The sequence below is a fragment of the Periplaneta americana genome, chromosome 17, assembly GCF_040183065.1.
Source record: "Periplaneta americana isolate PAMFEO1 chromosome 17, P.americana_PAMFEO1_priV1, whole genome shotgun sequence".
In the NCBI taxonomy this organism is placed as follows: domain Eukaryota; kingdom Metazoa; phylum Arthropoda; class Insecta; order Blattodea; family Blattidae; genus Periplaneta; species Periplaneta americana.
Genome location: NC_091133.1, coordinates 48,222,256 through 48,247,456, shown reverse-complemented (window position 1 = coordinate 48,247,456; position 25,201 = coordinate 48,222,256). Strand labels below are relative to the sequence as shown.

At 35.2% G+C, this 25,201-nt stretch overlaps 1 protein-coding gene across 1 annotated transcript; it reads left to right on the top strand.

Annotated features, from left to right (window-relative positions):
* Positions 1-115: 115 nt before the first annotated feature.
* On the top strand, positions 116-24,959 carry LOC138693328 (glucose dehydrogenase [FAD, quinone]-like). Its single transcript, XM_069817227.1, has 2 exons — positions 116-247; positions 16,461-24,959. Exon 2 carries the CDS (start codon positions 16,472-16,474, stop codon positions 18,341-18,343), a length of 1,872 nt encoding a protein of 623 aa, XP_069673328.1. The 5' UTR covers positions 116-247; positions 16,461-16,471; the 3' UTR covers positions 18,344-24,959.
* Positions 24,960-25,201: the final 242 nt, after the last annotated feature.

Here is a 25,201-nt window from a genome sequence, read left to right as displayed (position 1 = left end):
CCAATTACAGAGACCCTGAGATCTTGCTTGAAGAGTAATGCTTCGTAGGCTGCACTCGTACTGCCTTATTTTCTCAGAGGACAGCGAGTCGACGACCGGCAAGAATGCTGCTTCTTATTTCTTTTCTTCTTGCGAAGTGGGGGAATATAAATACGTTTAGCACAAGTTCCTGCCACTATTTCGTCTCGAGCTTCACTTGGAAATAGGCCTGCATACTTCAAACTGGGATACATGTATAAAACTCAAGGTAACATATTAATGAGGACATAATTAAAATTTAGATTCTAGACAGTTACATGAAAATGTATTTAACTGAATTGAATATTCCGAATTGCGGACAAAGGGGAAGATAAATTAAGCAGTGTTACTAATATTAATGACTATGTCTTAACTATGAGCAAACAACCAAAACTTCATAACTTCTGCTACAAACATCCTAACTCCTAGTAAATACAGGTATTGTTACACAAGGTTACTTCATAGTGGAGTGTCAGTGGTTTTAGTGAATTTAGTGACGTTGTTTGAGGTTATGGTGATTATTACAGTGATTGTAGTGTTGTCACGGTGCGTGGAGTGAACAAACTATACAAATTCACCCTCGTTAAAAAATCTATCGGATAACTGAAAGGTTCAGAACCATAGTGGGCCAAGCGCCATTTATTAAACCGTAGAAAACAAGGGTTAAAATGAAGTTATTACCATAATTCAACGTATAGCAAGTAATATAAAGTATAGACATTAAAACTAAATGATATGTCAATCTTCATTAAACTATGGTATGCACTTAATTCTAACCCTTGCTTTCTCCGTTTTTAGTAAATGGCGCTTGGCCCACTATGGCTCTGAACCCTTCAATTGTAGCAGTTATATTACATTAGATCCTCTTACATTTCACATCGTATAATGACAATTCCTCTGGAATCTACACTTTCTCTAATTAGTTGTTCCCAGAAGTTCGTCTGCCACCTGGAAGTTACAGTTATAACAAAAGTTAAGATATTTTATTATAGTAGGCTCCGCTTTATTATATTGTTAAGTTTGGCAGCTTATATGATTGTGATTATGGTGGCTTTTATATTGATGATGATGGATGTAGGAAAGGTAGTACTACCACATTTTGAGCAACGGATCTGAAAAGTAAAACACCTATTAACCTATTACACTTAGGCTGAAATTTTACAAAATGGAATAACTTATTTCTACGTTCAAATAAACAACAATGAGAGTATAGGCTTAGTCGTAATAGTTCTGGCAAACGTTGTGACAATGTTGGACGTTATAGTGATTATGTTAGTGAACATAAAGATAGTCATCTTAATGTTGGAATCGGGGAATACTAAAACGTTCTAAGTCATCCAACCTTGTTTTTTGGAAAACTAAAAAAAACTGTTTCTTTACTTTCAGGGTTTGTTTAAAAATATGAAAAAATTACATTTTAATATATGACCTAAACTTGAGCTAAAGCATGACCAAAATCACCTTTTTTTTTCTTCTATAAACCTAAAAAAATCAAATTAGGGTGTCTGACTTAGAACCTTTTAGTTTACTTTGAGGAAAATTAATAAGAAATTGAAAAATTGTTAATGGAATATTTATTTTGTATAAACTGTTATGTGTACGAACAAAAGTGTCAACTAAAACTCACATTTTAACAAAGTGTACTGGATAGAAACGTATTTTAGGCCAATTTTTATTATTTTAATCAACTTTTTCTCCTACGCGCCGCTATCTACGCCTCCAGTGGGCAAGTTTAACAACTCCATAAAAGTCCGTGTACGCTAGAGGTACATATGGCAATAGTGATCTAATGTCTTGTACTTTTTGGGGTTTTATATGTACTTTACCTGTCTCGTACGCTAATCGCATTGGAAAAGATGGTCGAGGGTCACTGTTGTGCAATAGCTTATGCGTGTTTACTAATAACCCATCAATGTGGCTTCTTGTGACTATGGTACCTTTAATAGCTGTGTCACCATCATAAGTACAATGCATTACAGAACTTACACCAAATTGCACTTCGTTTCTTTTTCTGTACCTATCGCCCTCTTGTTTGCTCGGATACACATGTTTTTTTGTAAAACTCTTTCCACCAGTCTTCAACATTTTTAATGTCACATATTTCAACTTCTACCACTGTAAAGTTTCTAGATAAACTTGAAGTTATAATAATTTTGGTCAACTGATGCATGCTGTAAAATCTGTCATGTTTTTTCATGGTCCTTTTGACGATTGCGAAATCCCTATCATAGGGAAAAAAAGAATGCCCTCTGAGAGGACAGAATTGTTCAATTTTCTCAAATCTCTCCGAATCTGTGAAGGCCAAAAATACACTATTAAGAGCGTGGCTTTTATTCTGACCTCCACAGTTGTCACAGTAAACATGACCTTCTTTTATATCATTTAGGGCAGAGCTAAGGTATTCAAAAACGAAAGAACACACCTCATTAGGGCCTTTTTTGCGATGACTTCATTGTAAATGTACAAAGTTGCATGGTTTTTCTTGACATCATGAATGCAGAATGAGTTGACATTTAGCTGTCTCAGACAAAAAGTGCCTTGAACAGGGACAACTGGCAATGAAATGTTCTGCATATAATCGAATGCAATGGCAAGAACATGATGTTGATCTCTAGATTTGTCAGGACATACCTCAGACTGAAGCCGTGAATAAAACTTTTTTGTTTGATTAATTCTCCTTATATTTTCTTCATCATTTTCAGTCTCTTACTAACACTGAAATCTTACAAAACAAACTCATTTGTCACCGTTTCAATTTACCGGGAGAACAGTCTAGCCAATACAAACAAAAAACTTCTGAGTCAGTCTGGCCAATGGAAACAAAATGGTTCTGTGTCACTGACTCTGAACGTTTTTGTTTTCACTACGCAATACAGAACCCTTATATCACCATACAAAGAGACTTGAATATTTTTGGATACATAGTTGTATTTACCTTCAAAGAATGACTTCCCGCCATTAAATCAATTTCGTAAAAATAGTGACTTAGAACGTTTTAGGATTCCCTGATTTTGGTGTTATGGGTGGTAGCATTTTAATAACGATTATCCACTGTAAGTTATATAATGTAATTGGTTTATTTTACGACGCTTTATCAACTGTTATTGTTACCTAGTGTCTAAATAAAATGGAGGTGATAATGGCAGCGAGGTAGGTCCATGCTCCAGCGCTGAAGGCTACTCAGCATTTGCTCTTAATGGGTTGAGAGAAAATCCCGGAAGAAACTTCTACCAGCTAACTTGTCCAAACTAGGATTTGAACCCGGACGCAATCGTTTCACGGTCAGACATGATTATTTGTTTATTTACTTTATTATTTCATTATGATTTATTTATAATTTATTTATTTCCTATGTACTCATTTTTATTTTTACTTACGGTATTTATTTAATTACTAATTTACCTATTTATTTAATTACTAATTTAATTATTTAAATATGTACTAATTTATTTATTGATTTATTTGTTTCTTTCCCTATTTATTTATTTATCTAATTTTCATATTTACCTTATTCATTTATTTAATTACTGACTTATAAAAACATTTAATCTATCCAGTATATGAAAATATATTTCTGATGCCAAAAATGAAAATCTCCGCAATGAACACAATATTTTCTGTGGTGAAATATTAAAGATATATGTTTTTCAATCCATCAATATAAATTTTTAACGAAGAAAAATCCTCCTTATTACTGAGAGACATATTTGTAGCATTTTGTAAAATGACATGTTAAGTATGTATTACAGTATTTGAATTCGAATTTGAATTGGTTTAGTTCGCCAAATGACATTACAGCATAATGTGGAAACGTCACAAGTAGAACATCACCACGTGATAACATAACGTTCATTAACATTATAAAGGGGGTTTAATTTGTTTCGATTTTGCCTTCCCTGTGAATGTCAGGATAGATAAATGCTTAATGATAATAGAGGAGCTATTGAATAAGTTTATATACTGTACATTATATTCTAAACTGTTTTGTGAAAGATAATATTTAAATTTATCCAAATAAACAAAGTGAATAGTAAATGCCTTCTTCGAGGAAAGCCTACCTGTTCCTGAAATGACTGGATTTCTTGGCTTCAGCGCAAGAACGAATAGGATCCTCTTGGCAAGAAGTGAGAAGAAGATAACTGTAGGTATTTAATTTGTTTTCAAGTCCTGTCCTGCGAATTCTCTGTACAGTGTCCCAGTTCAAACCGATGTTACAATACGTTTCTGTTTCGCATTGTGAAATAAGGTAAGCACGTGATATTTACATTGCATGTCAAGCAGGTGCCGCATAGTGGTCCGAATCGCTAAAAAGCCGGACGAAAGTTATTTTTCGAACTTCATATTAAAAACACAAAATTACCACAATAATAATCTTCAATAGTCATTCTGATAAGACCAAGTGTTTTTCGGAGAATACTTCAAAGATTCTGATCAATACTTATGGGCAAAAGTGACACAAATCTTTCCTGATTAATTCTGAATTTTTATAAGTGATTTCTGAACATTGTGTCTGATTTAATCATGCAAAGTAAAATGCTAAGTATATTTTTGTGATTGTGTTATGGTTTTATGTATTACGAACAATTACAGTTTTCAGTATTTTTTGTTTCTAAGTACTGATAATAAATCAAGATTTAATGCTCGTGTTTTAGGGAAAAAACAAAATTGTTTTAGAGTTTAAAAAAAATACGCAGAAGTGTACATCGTGAAACTGAAATATTAGTAGTATTTAGTAGTATTTATTTATTTAACCTGGTAGAGATAAGGCCGTCAGGCCTTCTCTGCCCCTCTATCAGGAGATTCCAACTATAATAAGAACAATAAAATTACAATTAGTATTAAATTTATAATTACAATTACAAATAACATTACAATTAGTATTAAATTTATAATTACAATTACAAATAACATTACAATTAGTATTAAATTTACAATTAAATTACAATAAAATCAAAGTACGAAAATATTACCTGAATAATTAAAGCTAGATAATTTATCATAGAGAACCAAGAATATTTTATATTTACTGAATTACAAATTAAATCTAGAATAACAAAATTGTATAGTGATGAAATTACTGAATATTGAAATATTTTGTGATAGATTAAAGAAACTATTTACAAGAAATCAATCATTGACCAAGTGCCCAGTAAGTTTTCGTTTGAATTCAATTTTATTTCGACAGTCCCTGATGCTAGCAGGTAGCGAGTTCCAAAGTCTTGGCAGGGCTATTGTGAAAGAAGATGAGTATGAGGAGGTGCGATGGGATGGTATTGTTAGTATTGTTTCATGACGAGAGCGTGTGTTGAGATTACGGTGGGAAGAAAGGTAAGTGAAGCGAGACGACAGGTACGAAGGAATAGAATATATATATTGGTAGAAATTTATAATTTTGTCACTGAAGGTTTCATCTGCAACACCCCGCAACACTGCGAATTACGATCTCTAAATCATATCCCTGCGCCTGGTCCGTCAACACGTGTCGCGCCATACGCACTTACCGAGAGTTATGTTTGATTACCGTACTTAAAGACTGAGGAGTGATTTGTTTGAAGTAAACAACAAAGGTCCTTAGTTTTTTTCCATATCCAGAGGACTTTTGTTGGTTTCAGGTCATTGTATAATGTGTGCATAATGAATTTACGTGTTAGTTGCGAAGAAATGTACGAGAAAATTAAAGAAAAGAGTAATAAGACTCTTGTGCAACATGAAGAATATGTTGTGCAATATATAAAGAACAAATGTGAATTAAATTTGGTCAGTCATAGCACAAAATCACTAGAAAGTGTAATAAGAATGTGATTTTTCCTTCAATATTATCAGCATTAGAACAAAATTAGGCACTGCAGCGAAACCACGGATCTTCGTAAAAATTCTGACTGATAACAAATTTAGTTACCATTTACAGACATATCTTCTACTTCTTCTTCTTATTCTTCTGAAAAGTGTTATCAATGATAGTAAGTATGGAAATTTTTCAAAATGTCAATGCTGTATGCCACCCAAGTACATAAAATTCTTCTTCATGGATCTGTAATTGTGCAGGCAACTAAGTTATTTTATCGGTTGTAGAATTATTAGAAGATGCCATTCAGTTTAGAAACTAAGGTAAAAAAAGGTAAAGGTATCCCCGTAACATGCCATGAAGGCACTTGGGGGGCATGGAGGTAGAACCCCATGCTTTCTATGACCTCGGCACTAGAATGAGGTGGTGTGGTCGGCACCACGCTCTGACCGCCTTTTACCCCCGGGAAAGACCCGGTACTCAATTTTATACGAGGCTGAGTGAACCTCGGGGCCGTTCTGAAAGTTTGGCAACGAGAAAAAATCCTGTCACCACCTGGGATCGAACCCCGGACCTTCCAGTCCGTAGTCAGCTGCTCTACCAACTGAGCTACCCGGCCGCCTAGAAACTAAGATGTGACAAAATTTCGAGAAAGTTTTATTGGAAGAATTTCAAAACGAGACGACAATTTAGACCTCTTTACCAGGTTAGTTTTGACTTCTGACCTATTAATTTCCAGTTTTAAAAAACTACCAAAGGAAAATAAAAATTTAATATATCTTCGGAAGTGCTTGGTTTTTTGATAATATCCGAAGAAGAGAAGGGGGAAGAAAGCGACGAATTTGAAACATCAGCTAGAGGGGACGAGTGACAGGCTGGAGATCTAAGTTCCTTTAGAAATTCTTTACTTTATCACGTAAGAATACTTTGTCTTTCTTTTCTAAATCCGAATCACTCTTGGTGTTTGAACTGCGACCTTCAGACAGTTCTGTATTTCAACTTGTCTGCATTTACAACAATAAAACTACTCAGTGCATCCAATACACACTTCTCAGATGCAAATGCTCAACACCTTCGTAAGTAGCAAAATGCATAAATTATTTTTGCTTAGTCACAAACTTGAAAACAAAATGTATAAAATGTAGATATTCTAATATAATGTAGCACAAAACTATAATGGTATTTACAACTGTGCAAGTTCATATAAGTTATATTAAATGGTACGTAACATTTTGAATACCCCTACAAAACTACGAAAATATTAACTGATTATTTATGTTATTAAATGAAAGAATGTACTCATCCAGAAAAATACAATCCTTAATTGAATTGGATAATTTATATGTAGGTTACATATAATTTTAATAATATAAACTTGTGGATTACATAACTTATGTAACTTTTCAACCCTTATATTAGGGGTTGCTGATGAAATCGTGTACACAAAATGACTATAATTATGGAATTTATCGATTTCTGCAAAAAAATACCTAATTTGGCCCTTATTACTGAAAGCATAATTATCTCACCCCTCAAGAGGAGTAGATATTCATTTCCAAATATCATTAAAATTTGCACACGTCAGATAATAGTAATATGCGTTACAAGAGCGGTATGTTGATGTTTTCATGTTCGAGGAAAAGATTGAAAAAGCGAAACGTGGATGAACTTTTTTAATTTCCGAGAACATGAAAACAAACATACCGCTCGTGTATCGTACACTATTTTGTGCGAAGATCGTTTATTACATACCTGAAAGAGGAATTTCTAATTAGTTGCAATGAAATCTCCATTTTGGTTTCTGTTCAATGACGGCAACTTTTAAAAACTTAAATATTTATCTTCAACATTGTTGCTATAAAATTTTTTCTGTATTGACTATACTCCAGCAGGCCGTGATATAGTCTGTCTTTTTTCCCCTCAGTCTATAAATGCAACTTAAAACAAACGGTAAGGTTATGTAATGATTTATTTTTAATTTTAATATTTTAACAATATTATTTATATAACATATTGCAGTAATAGCATCGGCATCTGGAATCTTGTTGATTTTTTCACGGCTTCCTTAATATTACTTGCATCACGAATGCAATAACTTTACTGGAGTAATAGAGTTTACTTAATTTTTGCAAATATTTAAAAACAATAATTAACAGTGCAATTTAGGTGAAATTGCAGTGGTAAGTTTCCAATTTATAATTATTACTATGTTAAACGTCTCTAAAAATAATATGTTAAAAGCCTAAAGGAGTAAAATGAATATATCTCTTAAGCGGTAAGAAGAGGGAAATTGTTATGTGTGTTACGTTGGGAATACTGAATGTGGTATTTCACACTTACCGCGTATTGGTTTTGTGCGGAAAACAAGCAAATACGCACGATCTCGCACAAATGTTATTAGTAATAAGTGTACCAAATTTCAAGTTAATATGAACATTAGAAAAGGAGTTATTACTTTTGTCCTGGTTTTAAGCGATTCGAACTACTGTGCGCCGGTTTTCAAAGCGTACTGGGCGACCTACCCGTTGCCCGGCCTTGAACTAAATCCTAGCAAACCTGTGTGCGCGATGCTTGAAATGACGAAAGTGCAATTTGAAAGTGCAGGATGCTCGACGATGACATGTGGCAGTTAAAGCCCGGGCTTAAACCCGTGTATACGGAACAGTTATTCACTGTAATAATTCTTGGCCCCTTTAGACATTTGGGAAAAATTGCAAGATAGAGTATTGGTTCCTATAATATTTTAAGCATGTTCTGACGACGGAATGTAGTATTCACTCTGTATTTTATAATTTCTACAAGTAAAATGATCATCAATATCATGAAACTTTTTTAAATTATCAACATTTTTCCTGACATAATATAAAAAACAACCCATGACACAAATAGCAGGGCAAGGTAAGAATACCTCTTTTAATGAAAAGTGGATTACAATGCTCATTATGGCGAGCTCTACATACAATTTTATTCTAACAGCTCTATTCTGTAATACAAAAAGCTCTTGGAGGAAACATGATTATCCCGTAACAATGTTTTATAGCTGAAAAAAAAAACTGTGAGTGAATACAAGCATAATCAGTAATCAAAGCATCTATATATATCATTTGAACTAGTACTGGAAATTACGGAAAAACGGCTCAACGGATTTTAATGAATGACCCGTCATTTTGTAGGTTGGAAACCAAGGATTTTGAGAAAAATAGTAACTTTCAGTGAAGCGTTAGTTTTCCTACATAATTTTCCTATTTTCCAAAATCCTTCTTTTGTGAGTATTCAGAACTCATTGCATTTCAATATAAAACAAAACACACTACAATAAATAATAGGATATTACACGGATGCCATGACCTGCAGGATTGCTGACTTATTTAGAGCTCAAATTCAATTGGTTATTAAAATCTTCAGGACTTACCAAAATAATTTACAGGTCTGATTCTACGGTGTGTAATTTTTTGAGTACAGCTGTGTATTGGACATTAAAATCTACAAAACTTGGGGTGGTTTGATGACATTATTACCATTAGAAATTTGATTATACTTAATGCCATGATGTGACTATTTTTCATTAATTATACATATAAATGCTATATTGATGATATGAAAGTGAAACGTTTAGGGGTTGTGTAAGTAGATGTAGAGAATATCTTAAATTAGATCTTCATTTCTATAATTTACTCAGTAGCGGCTATATAACATATAACTACAAAACTTACGTAAGATAATAATATTGTTATTAAAAAATCAAATATTTTATAGTTATTAATCAAGTGGAGTTGGGTCTTTTTCATATACTTAATGGAGGTCTGGTGTAGATATTTATATGCGTCATTCTCTTCAGTATTGGCTCGAGAGAGCAGGTTTCCGGTGGATGATCAGCGAACTTACGTTTTTCGTATTCATAAACCAGTGTTAGCGATATGATATGATATGAATCCCGTACAAGTACCCAGTTGATAGCCGGGGCTAGTTTAGCACGCTCTTAGCAAGAGCTAGAGAAATGTCTATGAATAGCACCCTGGTTGTTTACCATTCTTGTTGCCGACATTCTTCGTCTTACTTTGATTAATAGCTTATTAGTCTTAGTGGAATTTGATTTAACACTAATGTCGATATTATTAAAGCAAATTGTATTATGAAACACTGAAAGTTTCACTACCAGCATACTCCTTTTTTTAAGTACAATAAACCGGGGTCACTTTGAAATAGTTTTAAGAGTTTTTAATGTAACTCTTGTAACTTTCGTTTATAAAATGCAAAATGTTTTTAATCACACCAAATGATCTTTCGGTTATTAACCTAGTATGGTATGATTTTTGTAAAGTAATTCTAAATGTAGTAAAATGTTCCCAGTTTTGGTGTCAAAGTTTTGGGGTTACTTTGGCATGCCATTTTCTTTCCTTAAAATTATTTATACTTAAAAGAGGACAAAATCATTGCTTATTTTGGACTTTTGTGGACTTTATTAACAATGCAACACAGTCAAAGTCATTGGAAGGGTTTATAGGAAGGAAAACTAGTGAAACGAGCACATGAGTAGAATGAATAGAAGCGGAATGTAAGAACTGCAAGGAACAATTAAGAGGCAATTATAATTATAGAGATTAAACTGAACAAATCATACTGAAACACATATAGAGCATCACTGTCATATTTCATCTTCACATTTTCCACATTCATAATATAGATTTCTTGACCGCCTGTTGCACACATCACACATTCACGATTTGCATGTCACCGCAGCGAATCCAATTCTTATCCTTACCAATCTCATGGATAAACAATTTCTGGAAGCAAATACTTCCATGAAATATTTACCAGGAACATTATTTTCCGTCCACCGCTGTGGAGTAACGGTTAGCATGCCTGACCATGAAGCGTGCGGACACGGGTTCATATCCTGGTTGGGACATATTACCTGGTTGAGGTTTTTTTCCGGGATTTTCCCTCAATCTATTAAGAGCAAATGCTGGGTAACTTTCGACGCTAGACCATGGACTCATTTCGCTGGCATTATCACCTTCATCTCATTCAGACCGTAGCAGTTGATGAAGCGTTACAAAATAATTTATTAAAAAAACATGATGTTCTCATTGGAGAATATTTTTATTCTATTACTTCACAAATTTGCTCATAACTCTTCATACACAGCTTTTGTCAATGCAAACTGTTCCCAATGTATAAGCAATACATTTTTCTTCTTCTGATGTTAAAACGCTGGGACACTTGCATTTCAAGGGTGATCATTCCGTATCTTGTACATAAGTGTACTTGTATTTATGCTATACACTTTCGCCGCATTCTTTTCTGATATCTGGTTATTTTCTACAGTCTTCTAAGTATTATCGAGAATTTCCCTAGTATAGGTTTCGTATACTCGACTTCCAGGCTTACTTTCATAATATCGAACCATTGTAATTTAGGTAAACGTTTCTATTAACTTCTTCATTCAGTGTAACTTGAACTAAAACTGTCATATCAACATAACTAGAAACTCAGTATCATACTAAACCAACTGGCAATATAATTACGCACAAAGATTATGTACGGGAGCTTATAAAGGAACAATTATTCCAGAAATTTATAGTTACCTGCATACTGCACTGAGAACACTATATCAGCAACAAGAAACAATACATTGCATTTGAAAAGCATAGTGTCAAAGTGGCCGCCAAAACTGTCAAAATATCCCGGAAAGTGCGGTATTCATTATTGTTTCTATTATTTTAATTTTGCCTTTTAATAATTCAATTTCAAATCGCAGTTCATTTATTATTATGTAATTTTATTCCAAAATATGATTCAGATGTTTATCACTGTCTTTACTACTATCATTATCTTTATCAAGATGTTTTCATGATTGTTCCTTTCGACATTACAACAAACATTAAAGTCATCATAAATGTGTTGGAAATTAGGCTATTATTTATTTGAGCACAGTTGGGTGATAAACATTATATCATACCCGGCATTTCAGTCTCTAATTACAGTTTTGTTTTTAAACCGCTTACATATTCCAAGTTTCTGAACCAACTTAATCTCGTTCATTTTAGAATTCATTTTATTACAATTAATTTTTAATTTTCAGATAAATCTGTTCAAGATTATAAATTAATTTTACTAGGCTGATGGGAGCGGAGCAAACAGACGTCCGCACACCAGACGCTCAAGATAAGCGTTCACTACATCGTATCGCACTCATCCGACTAATCGCACGGATCGGAAAAATACAAACTCTGTTGTAATTGTTACGTAACCGAGTTCACTATAACCTATCGTACGCATAGGCTCTCGGCAAATCCGTCCACGTTTCTCGGATTAGCAACTTTTCCGATACGTGCAATCATGGTCTTCTTTAATAAATAAATTTTAATTGCTCAATTATTACTATTATGTTGTGTCATGTTCAGTGCCGCGCCAAAATGGCAAACGGAAAACTTATTTCGCTTGTAGAAAATTGCGAAGAATTACATAATTTGAGGCGCTCCCATTACAGCAGGGATACCAAAATAGAGCTGGGGACGCAGCGAGTGGAACTGTTGAGTTACTCGGTTCTATCGGTTTATGTGCTTGGCAGCGGAGCACCGAAGTTATTCGGTTAACCTTAGCCGCTACCGGTCAGTTGAAATGTTCTAGCAGAGTTCACGTGTTTTACTTAATTCTAGTAGGCAACAACGTAGGAACTTTTGTATTTAAATATTTTCTGCTGCAGGACAAATTATTTCCTTATCCACAAGGAGGGCTGAAAGGCCTCTAGTATTGAAGAGGAGATCATCATATTATATGACGTGTCAAGTGGGCTTAATGAACATTGACAGTCTGAACACATTACTGTACATAATAATAATAATAATAATAATAATAATAATAATAATAATAATAATAATAATAATAATATATTATTATTATTATTATTATTATTAATATGATTATGTATTGTGGGTCCCTATCACCACGGCATGGCGCGTCCTCAGGTTGCGGATAGAGGAGACGGCCTCCAGTTATGGAGAGTAGCTGCGAATATATTGAATAAGCAGTCGTGGACAGCCGATAAGGGATGGTCCTCCAACTTGGGGATTGGGCGAAGGGCTAACAACCAATCACCGTAAAAACAGCTTGTTACGAATCCTTCAAATAAGCCTCGGAATGGGACTGATTCTCCGGCACGACCACAGCAAAGGAATAAGGTTATAAGATTTGGTACATGGAACGTAACTAGTCTTTATAGAACAGAAGGGGTAACATTAGTAGCAAAAGAACTAGCTAGATATAGAATAGACTCCGTGGGAGTACAAGAGGTTAGGTTAGATGGAAATGGCATATCACAAGTAGGCGATTACTTGCTGTATTATAGGGAAGGAAACATTAATCAGCAATTAGGAACAGGATTCTTTGTACATAAAAGAATAAAATCAGCAGTAAAAAAGGTCGAATTTATCAGTGACAGGTTATCGTATTTAGTACTTAAAGATAGATGGTGCGAGATCGTAGTTATAAATGCTCACGCCCCTACAGAAGAGAAAGACGACCATATAAAGGATAGCTTCAATGAGGAATTGGAACACACTTTTGATCATTTACCTAGATATCACATGAAAGTTTTATTGGGAGATTTTAACGCTAAAGTAGGACGGGAGGATATTTTTAAACCTACAATTGGAAAAGAGAGCCTACACTAAGTACTAATGACAATGGAGTTAGGTTAGTCAACTTTGCCACATCAAAAAATTTAATTGTCAAGAGTACAAAATTTCCCCATATGGATATACATAAATATACTTGGACTTCTCCAGATGGAATGGCACACAATCAAATAGATCACATCCTGATAGATAAACACAGACATACTAGTATAATAGAGATTCAAACTTTCAGGGGGGCTGACTGTAATTCTGACCAATATTTGGTAATTGGAGAATTATTACTTTAAAATAATTAGTACCTATTACGTAAAATGAAATACTTGTTCGTTTCTTGTTGTTTCGAAACTACTGTAATATATTTTCCCTTCAAATACTGTATAAAAATCATATTAATAAATTATGCTTTACAAACCACTACTTTGTGAAGTATAACTGAGTAAGCCTGAAGTTTCTTGTATTACAATTGTCAAATATAGACAATGATAATAACTGTGCTTTTTTTTCCTTCTGCTAACTGTGTTTATAATGTCCAAATGTCTATTTAATCCATCCCTACAAGCGCAGAATAGAATATTGTACACCCCTCCAGCTAAGAACGGGTAAGAGCAACGCTTGATTGATGCAACCTGCACAGACCGGTGATCCGCGCACGTAACTGCACTTTTAGAGTCTGATTTCTGGCATGCCTGCATAACAGTAATCGAGTCGTGTCTCACATATGTATATTATGTAACCAACATCTCTTTCGTTTCTTCCTCTTCAATTAAGACACATGAAGGAATTAAAAATTCTTATTCGCTAATACTCATAATTAATAGCCTTAACCTCAAACTCCTCTTTTTCAGCAATGTCAATATCGTACGACGTCATGTTTTAAATAGCTGATAGGGAATCCAATGAGGCGATGCGGTAGAGACGTTATAGTGAAAGAACTGCACTTAAAATATCCGTTGCGTGCGATTCGTACGAGGAGTGCGATGCGATGTAGTGAACGCTTTACCTTCACAGATCGACTTCGTTAATCCGGACTATAAGGGTACGAGTTCACCGAATTAATTGAAGTCCGAATGAACTGAAATAACCTAAAGTACCAGCACAAGTGCAATAAGACTCCGTTTACAGTAACAAAACACGTCTAATATTTATTTGAAGGGCACAGACATAATATAAATGGCATATAAAGTAAATTTCACAGTACCTACACACGTGATAACACGACGATGTGCATGACGGACCTGTCTATGCATCACTCGAAACGCTTGACACAGAAATTTTATTATATTATTGGTCTATATCAGGGCCGGGCTTGAGAGCGGCTCCATTTAGTCAGCCAGAGCTGCTCTCGCTCCGCAAGGCACTTCAATTCCAAGCCAGAGCAGAACGCTCACGCAGTGGCGGACTCGCATTACAGCTACCTTCCCTGCATTAATATAACAAGAGCCACGGTTGTTCTAGTCACTCAGTCTGTTAGTACATATTAGTTTATAAGGATATTACATCAATCTATTGTACAGTACAAACTTTATAACACTCTTATTAATTTATTGGAATAAACTTCGCTCTATGCACACACACAAATCATTAGGCTTATTTACATAACCCATACGCACATACTGCAATCTCCTCACCACGGTTCTACGAGACAGGCGTATGGCTTCCACTTCCTCTACTTGCTGTGGATAGAGTTCACCTGCGATTATAATTAAACATTGCCTGATGAATTCACCTTCGTTGAATGTTTTCAATTCCTTTGCAATTTCGTGGCAAATTTTGTAGCTAATTCTCATAGTCGATTCACTAAGTGCATTATTGTCATCCTATTAATACATAATATGATATGATATGATATGATATGATATGATATGATATGATATGATATGATATGATATGATATGATATGATATGATATATGACATGATATGATATGATATTATATGATATGATATATCATAAACTGTATAACATACTATACTATGATATAACATAATACTTGTATAATTTAAAATTATATATTACTAAATGTATAATAACTTATAATGCAATATAAATATCAAATAAATACTCTGATATAAAGTACCTGAGAAACATTTTCTTTAAGTTGTTGTATTAATTTATGGTGTTCATTACCAACATATTTGTCATATTCAATAGCATGTTGTAAAGAATAATGACATTGGATATTGAAATTCTTAATCGATTATATTAAAAAAATACTGCATTACTAATGTTATTTCAGAATATTCTGTGATACAGTACTTATCATCATCATTATCATGTGCATCACCCGCTTTAATGTAACAGCGGAAGCTCCGTCTTCAAAGTTCGCCATCATATTGCAGAGTCACCACTATACCGACACTGAATGACGTACAATATGCATACGTCACCACGCTCGCAAGAACCGCACTTTAAAGCTCACAGCGCTCATTTCTCAGAATCATGTAATGTGCCCAGCCCTGGTCTATATTCAGTGGAGAAATTTTTAACTGGCATGGATATATTATGTGACCTATTGGATTTTTACTTCCAGCTATTTTTAAAATTCCAATTCTAAATTTTTAAACAAGTTCCTTTTTGTTTGGATTAACAGTCGCGCAGAAGGGCTCCATAAACACGTGATTTACGGTACTACGAGGCAAAGCGAAATTCCTACTTGGAAAGTATGCTCAGCAACTCTGTGACGTCATCGCATCGTAACATAAACGGACACCTCGTCGCCTACAGAGCCCTGACCTACAAGGCCAAGTAGGAAGTCCCCCTTGCAGGATAATACAAGGGACCCTAGCTTTCGTAATTTAAAATTTGTAGTTGTGTTCTGTAGTTATATCCCTTGCTCTACCTACACGTAAATTATCTTGTAATAAGTATTTTGACATGCACATATTGGAAGATTTCCTTGTTATTTATTTCATCAAGAAATTTTAAACTAACAATAACAGCCACAGTTAGCAGTGTTCCGTTTTGTTTTAAGGGCTCTAATTCAGAATTAAACACACAGCAATTTTTTTTTGTTTCAGGAAACTAAATCATGGAACGCTGGACGCTACTGCTGATAAGCATATGCATTCTGAACATGTGTCAAAGCAGGAGCTTGAATAACCGCACTTGGGGACTCACAGAAGGAGTATTGAAATTTATCAGAGAGGGATCAAAACATTTCGGTCAAGAGCCTCCAGACACACAACAGCTACTCCCAGAATACGACTTTGTCATCGTGGGTGCAGGATCTGCGGGTTGTGCTCTGGCTAACAGACTCTCTAAGATTTCAGACTGGAAAGTTCTTCTCATTGAAGCGGGGCGACAAGAAAACTATGTAATGGACATACCTGTATTAACGACTTTATTACAATTCTCCGAAGTTAATTGGAAATACAAAACAGAACCATCTGATAATGTTTGTCTCGGAATGACGAATAAGCAATGTTCGTATCCCAGAGGGAAAGTTGTTGGTGGCTCTAGTGTGATAAATTTCATGATCTATACCCGAGGAAACCGTAGAGATTATGATAACTGGGAAAAGCTTGGTAATCCGGGATGGGGATTTAAAAATGTTTTACCGTATTTCCTGGAGATCGAAGATATGAACATACCGGAACTTGCAAAAGACAAGCGTTACCATTCCACAGGAGGAGAAGTGACTATCAACTACAATTCATATCGAACTCCAGTGGGTGAAGCTTTCGTTGCCGGTGGAAGAGAGCTGGGACACCGAATTGTGGATTATAACGGCGAAACACAAACTGGGTTCAGCTTTCTACAAACTACGAAGAGAAACGGATCAAGATGGAGTGCATCCAGAGCGTTTCTACATCCTATACGAAATCGAAAAAATTTTCACTTAAAGAAAAATAGTTTAGTTGCAAAAATCCTTATAGATCCTGTAACTAAGTCTGCTTATGGTGTGGAATTCATTAACAACAATAAGAAATATGTCGTTCGTGCAAAAAGAGAAGTAATATTGTCTGCAGGTGCGGTGAATTCCCCTCAGCTCCTAATGTTGTCAGGTATAGGACCAAGAAAACATCTGCAAGAAAAGGGTATCTCAGTCATACAGGATCTCAAAGTAGGTTATAATCTTATGGATCATCCAGGCACGTTAGGTTTATCTTTCTTGTTAAACCAGTCAGTTGCGATGTTGTTTGATGAAGTAATAAACGATGGTAAGCATACAGTAGACTATTTGCATCGTCACGAAGGCCCTTTTTCTGTACCAGCAGGATGTGAGGGAATAGCGTTCATCGATACAAAAAACCCGTCAAGTATAGACGGTGATCCTGATTTAGAACTACTCTTTTTCGGAGCTAGCATTTCAGCTGAGAAGACATTTCATACATCTTTAGGAATTAGCGACAGTTTATATAACTCTGTTTACAAGCAATACGAAGAGGACTATGCTTGGACAGCAGTTCCGTTGACTCTGAAACCAAAAAGCAGAGGTAGAATATTACTCAAAGATACAAATCCATCTCACAAGCCACTTATATATCATGACTTCTTTGAGCATCCTGAAGATTTAGAAACCCAGGTTATGGCCATTAAGACACTGTTGAGGCTTAGCGATACAAAAGCATTTCAGAAATACGGTTCAAGAGTTTTTGATAAGCCTTTACCCGGATGTAAACATCTGCCTTTCGGTTCGGACAGCTACTGGGCATGTTTTGCCAGAAATCTAGCTACAGGGATATGGCACCTCAGTGGCACATGCAAGATGGGTCCTACATCCGACTCTGATGCCGTCGTGGACTCTAGGTTGAGGGTGTACGGAGTGAAAGGTCTGAGGGTAATAGACGCTTCGATTATGCCAGTTGTCCCTGCAGCACACACTAATTATCCGTCCATGATGCTGGGAGTTAAAGGAGCAGACATAATCAAATCAGATTGGGGAATGTTTAATATGTGAAGAAATACCCCAGTTAAGAAAGATGTGCTAAAATATCATGAGAGATATGTAATTTTATTTCGATTAGAGACACAATATCCATTTATTAGTACATAGAAATTGAACAAATTATTTTTATTATTGTATACAATCTATACATTGTCACAGTTATGGCCTTAAGGAATAAGTTGAAGTTCACTTCAGATTCCTGTCTTAAATCGCTATAATGGGGAATTTGAATCCTGAGAAACTAAAAACGTGTTTAGGCTTTATAAATACATTACAAGCATTTAAATCAAAATCAGTTATTATTTATAGTTCTCATTGAAATAATTTTTCAAGACAGAATTTTATACACTTGGAACAATGATGTCCCCAGTTTTAACAAGGAACAGCATATTTGTATTATTTATTATGTCCGTCTGTCTAACACACAAGTGTTTTCGTTAAAACTTCTTAACTATTTATTATTCGTTGTCACTGATATATCTCCTTCGTTTTCACAGAATATAATTGCAATTATTGTCAAAAACAATATTCTTTTATGATATATTGTTCTGTACCCGGAACTTTAGTTAGGAAGCATGAAAATATCTTACATAATTCAGTTCAAAGGCAAGGCAATTTGATATGCTCTTTCAACTCCACAAAAATTACCAACTGCTTTAATATCTAAAGTAGAACTAAATCTTGCTAAAATTGTATAATAAACACACACAACAGATTTGAAGACATCTTAACAATTGCATGATTACTCATAGTCACTGATACATTGCCTGTAACTTTGTGGCTAAATAGAATTTCATATTCACCGTAAATTTCTTCTTATTAAAAAAAACGAAGTAGAAGTAAAATTCATCAAATCCATTGTTGAATCCGAGAGAATTGTGGATTCTTTTTTCCAACAGGCTAATAGTGAATAAATTGTATGGTAACACAATTTTGAACCAAACTGCATACAAATCGTCATGTACATCAGACAATTCCAAGCGAGCTGCGATGCCGCGTGGCTGCCCTGGATTTGGAGGAACTGTACCGAGTCCCAGAGAGAGACAGCAAGTGAGTAGGAAAGACGAAATACAGATCGCTGAGAGGGTTTCACGCGTGCAAGTGTAGGAGTGAGCCACTGAGGTACATATATGGATGGAACATTTTATGACACATCGGAAGAATTCAAGAATTACAACAATTGGCCATTACAAAATAATACAACAAAATAAAATTGTCTTTTTTCTGTAGACAGGAAGACAAATGACATTTCTTTGATTTCTTTCCATTTCAGCTATATCAGGGAAAATTTTTGGAGCAGAATGCATGCGTAATACCGCTTCCAACGCAACATCGGACAAACCTAATCTAGTTTTATTCTTATTCAGATTCATGGCTGAGAATATGTGTACACAAAGGTACGCACAGCCAAACATAACAATTATCTTCCATGTCAATGCGTGGGAAAGCGTGCCCTTAGAGTACTTACTTAGTTGAAATGATATTTATCTCGTAGTAAGAAGACTGATTTTCGAAAATTAGTTTTGTTATTAATGGCTTCCTCTTTTCGCCGATAATATGAGCGTGGGTACCAGAATGCTTAACTTCAATGTGACGCCTAATGTTGCACGTTTTTGCCCGTATATTGTTATGGATATTAAACATAGAACATTGTTGTCGTCAGATTAGACAAGATACAGGCCCTCCTAAGAGGGTTTAAATCCTGAACCGACTGTCGACGCACTTCTCTTCATTCTTATTCAAAACAGTTAAGCACAAACGATAGTACACCATATGGATGAATGAATGACTGATGGAACGCATAATCCAGCAATTCCTGCAGAATATCATCGAACAGAGAAGAAGAGTTTATGATCGCATGCATTCGTACACCACCAGCGACAGAGAGGAGTGGAGGCCCCCTCTGTGCAGAACAGGGCAGCGTCCTCAAACGCTGTGTTGGAATGATCTGATGTACATAATCTCGTATGTAAACTTTAATCAATCTACATGACTCATGGTCTCCACTGAGACCTCACGGACAATCATAAGACAAAGAAAAACGTCTACTTCCTTTAATGGAAGATAAATTTCTTTCATTGCCCACACCAGGAATTGAGCCTCAGTTCACTAAGAGACACGGTGAGCGAAGGTTGTGAGCGTAGCAGATAAGCATCTGACCAGTGTTATAGTGGAACCTTAATTTACTTCTGTTTACACCACGACGTGATATTAATTTTGTTTTTTTTTTCTACTTAAGTGTATTATTCCAAATTATTAATATTAATAATAACCATCAACGAGAACAGTTTTATAGTGTTGTACTGTAAACATGTCAACATATAAACGTGTCAACACAATGAAAATCAACTTCGAGCCTGGAGCTACAATACCCGCGGCATTAGAAATTCACCACTGGCTTGTAAACTACATTGGTTTGAACATCGATCAAGTGGACACGGTACAACTTAATAGCAAAGAACGAGTAATTTATGTCAAGGTAATGTCTCCTGTTATATATGAAAACTTGTTACATAAATATCAACAACCTCAAGACTTTTGGTATGAATCGGGAGAAATAACCAAAGTTACAATATCGGCGGCAGAAACATATTCGATAACAGTACGATGGTTTAATCTCCCACCAGATGTACCTAACTGTGTACTTACAGGAGTTCTTAGTAAATATGGAAAAGTGCTAGATATCAAAAATGAAAAATGGAGTTAATAATAACGGAATAAAAGCAGTTTCAATGGAAATTCAAGACAATATTCCTGCCATACTGAAAATTATCAGGTATCTCTCTCATATCCAGGACAAGTTCAGACATGCTTCATCTGTCACGAATCAACTCATTTAAAAGAGCAATGTCCGAAACAACGCACTATACTCCCCATACAACCCCGACACACTAAATTACTCATGAGTGACATCCTTCAATCACACTTACCTTCTCAGAGTAAAGAAGACACAGATAATATAAACACCCCGCAAGAGACATATGCAATGGAAACTGAAAACAGTACGACTAAGAGAAAACACACCGCGGAACTGGACTTACAAGAAGAAACGGAATCAGGCTAGGAAGAAGAGAGAGAATCTGACATACTATCAGTCAAAGACAAGATTAAACGTAAACAACATGACAACAAAGAAATTGTATTGTTGACAATCGATCCACCATCGGGAAGATCAGCATCCAAGTCGAACATCAGTGGGAATAATATTCTGTAGTGTCGAATGACAAGTCAATGGAAAAAATGGACACACTTTCATTATCAGGAATTATTAAAAAAATCTACCCAGCATGACTTACAGCTAGAAACACAACAAGGAACAGAGCGTATGAAGCAAAAAGAACAATAATGTGGCCGGGAGGAAAAAGGTGTTACGTCATTTTTAATGAGATTTTTATAATATAAAAAGTAATAACGTTTTAAAATAAATATTCTTAAGTCCTTTATTCTGTGTGTGCTAGATTCAAAATGTACTTAGACATTTGGTAAGGCGCTATAAATCCAGTCAGGAGTCTTATTAGACTTTAACCGTTTTATCAGATTGTAGAGAATTGTTTCCGCTTTCAGAATATATAAAATTCTCATTTTCACAAAAAATTGACTTAAGACCTTTTTCCCCCCGGCTACATATTAATTCCGGAATACAAGGTACTGTCTAAAGACGAAAAAGATAAAACAAAATATCGACCACATCCTTAACAACGATCGAGTAAAAACTACAAGCTGAAAAAAAGAAGAATGTTTTGATACATGGTTCAACCAGTCTTACACAATAAACAACAAGCAGGTTCATGTCACACGATTGTAATGTTTTCTAAATCCAGCGTCGTGTATATTCTATTAATGGCGATATTATTAAGAACTATTGCCACCATCAACGTCAATTCTATCAGGGAAAAACATAAACAGATTATGTAACGAGACTTTTTTAGTACACAGTGATATCGATATTTTACTATTACAGGAGGTAAATACTGACAACCTTAGTTTTCTCGGTGCCAACTTTAATTATGTTGTAAACACTGGCGAACACCAACGAGGGACCGCAATAGTTTATAGGAACGAATTCCATATTTCTACAGAAGAATTGCATCCCAGTGTTATCCCAGTAGAATAACATCAATCACAGCTAACGAAACATTGATAATAAATACATACTTACCTTCTGGAACAAATAAACGGCAAGAGAGAGAGCATTTCATTGGAACCGAACTACCATATTTTTTCCGCCATAGGTACCATAAGTTAATTTTTGGCGGAGACTTTAATTGTGTACTCAGTGCAAAAGATCAAACTGGAAATTTTAATTTTTCGCCAGCGCTAGATACTATGGAAACACGACTTCATTTAAAAGATGCCTGGGAGCAGAAACATCCTTCTCAAACCAATTGCACATTTCATCGTCAAAACATGGCGTCTAGAATTGACTCTTTTTATCTCACACAAGGAATGATACAATCCGTACGTCAAGTTTATGTCCTTCCAATTCCCTTCTCTGATCACGATAGTGTCATCATGAAATTAACCACTGATAAAGTCTTACCGTTATATGGTAAAGGATATTGGAAATTAAATTCTGCACTCTTGAATGATGAAAATACAAGACTACAATTTCAAGAAGAATTGTATCAAGTAAAACATCGACAAGAATTTAAAAAAATTAAATTGACAAAAGGCGATATGTGGCAACAACTTATAAAACCCAAGATACAATCCTTTTTTAAATCTGTAGGATATATGCATGCAAAAAACAGGAAAAATTCTCTTAACTTTTATTCTAGTGTACTACAGGAATTGCATGCAAAACAATCTCAGGGAGAATGTGTCTACGCAGATATGCAAGAAATTAAACATAAACTCTGTGCAATTCACAAGACAGTGATGGAAGATACGGCAATCCGAGCAAGACAATTATCTGCGGCTGCAGAAGAAACAATTGCCCTATAGCATATAGTAAAAGAAATCAACGAGGACAAATGCATTATATTACTAATTTAAAGAACAGCAATGGAGACGACTTAAAAACAACAAAACAATTTTTAAATGAAGCCAGGAACTATTACACTCATCTGTACCAGAGGATGCAACATCTGATGAAGCTAGTAACTTTATACTTCAGGATGTAAAACATCATATAAATTTAGATCAACACGATGCCATGGCACAACGAATAACTCTGCAAGAAATTGAGAACGCATTGAAGCACACGACAAGTAACACTGCTCCCGGTCCAGATGGTTTAACGTACAACATTTATAAATCCTACTGGTAGTATGTTAAAGATTCATTATTAGAAGCATTCAATGAAATTTACATTGAATATACGATCCCCTCTGGTTTCATCGATGGTATCATAGTCCTAATTTCCAGACGATCTCCGAAGATAATTACAGATTTTCGTCCCATTTCTTTAATAAATACAGACTATAAACTTTTAATGAAAGTCATGGCCAATCGTTTGAAAAAAGTTTTACCTCACATCATTCAAATTGGACAGACGTGTGGCATTCCTGGACGAAATATTTTCGAAAATTTGGCAAGAGTACGCAATGCTATTATGCACTATCATATCCATCTTAACTAACAAGGAGCTCTGATTTCTTTGGATCTCGAAAAAGCCTTTAACACAATCGACCATCAGTATATGTATTGAGTCCTAGAACGTTTCAATACTCCCATAATAATGTTAGACACAATTCGGGCTTTGTATGAAACAGCACAGTCAAAAATATCTGTTAATGGATATCTTACGACCCCAGTGAAAATAGAGAAAGGTATTCGACATGGATGCCCCTTATCAACTATACTTTTCGCTATCACTATGGAACCCTGTATTAGATTAATACACGATTATGTTTCAAACATTAGTACCAACAAGTATCTACAAACCGTACGAGCTTATGCTGATGACATCTCTTTTCTCATTCAAGATCCGAACCATATACATCCAATTAAAAAAATGTTGCCTTACCACATGGAAGCTTCAGGAGCAAAAATAAATTATTTAAAATCATCCTTACTCCCTCTTGGTAAATGGCCCGTGGAAGCATCACTTATAAATATAACTACCCAAGAACAAATTAAAATTTTAGGTATTGTTTTCACACGCAGTCTTGATGAAACACTAGAAATAAACTGGTCTAAGATTGTGGGTAAAGTAAAGGGCATTGTGTTGCAACAATTAAGTAGAAATTTAAATATCATACAAAGAATTTGGCACATAAATACCATAGCCCTTGCAAAAATTTGGTACACAGCAAGAATTTTACCATTACCTGAAAAATTTGCCCAACAGATTGAACGAGCTGTAGGAGTGTACTTATGGAAAGGCCATCTGTATAAGGTGAACAGATTGCAGATAAGGAACGACTACAAGCAGGGAGGTCTTCGCCTCACTGCGGTCAGTAATAAGCACAAGCGATAGTGATGCGACACTTCATAACAACACTGCACGAGGGGTGTTCGGAAAGTAAGTGTCTTCACTTGTTTTCACAAAACTTTATTGTTAAATAAAAAAATACACAATGACATCATGAACTATAAATCTTGCACTATTTTTCGACATAGTCGCCACCGACATTGAGACATTTGTCTTAGCGTATAATCAGTTTGAAGAAACCACTCTGATAAAACTCGGTGCCCTGCGATGCAAGGAATTGTCGCACAGCCTGCTCCACATCATCATTGTTTTGGAAGTGACGTTCCGAAAGTGCGGATTTCAATGCAGGGAACAGGTGAAAGTCCGATGGGGCAAGATCGGGGCTGTAAGCCGGGTGATCCAATCTCTCCCATCAGAAGCGACGAATGTGATCTTGTGTGAGTCTTGCTGTGTGTGGTCTTGCGTTGTCGTCCAAGAGCAAAACACCTTCACTC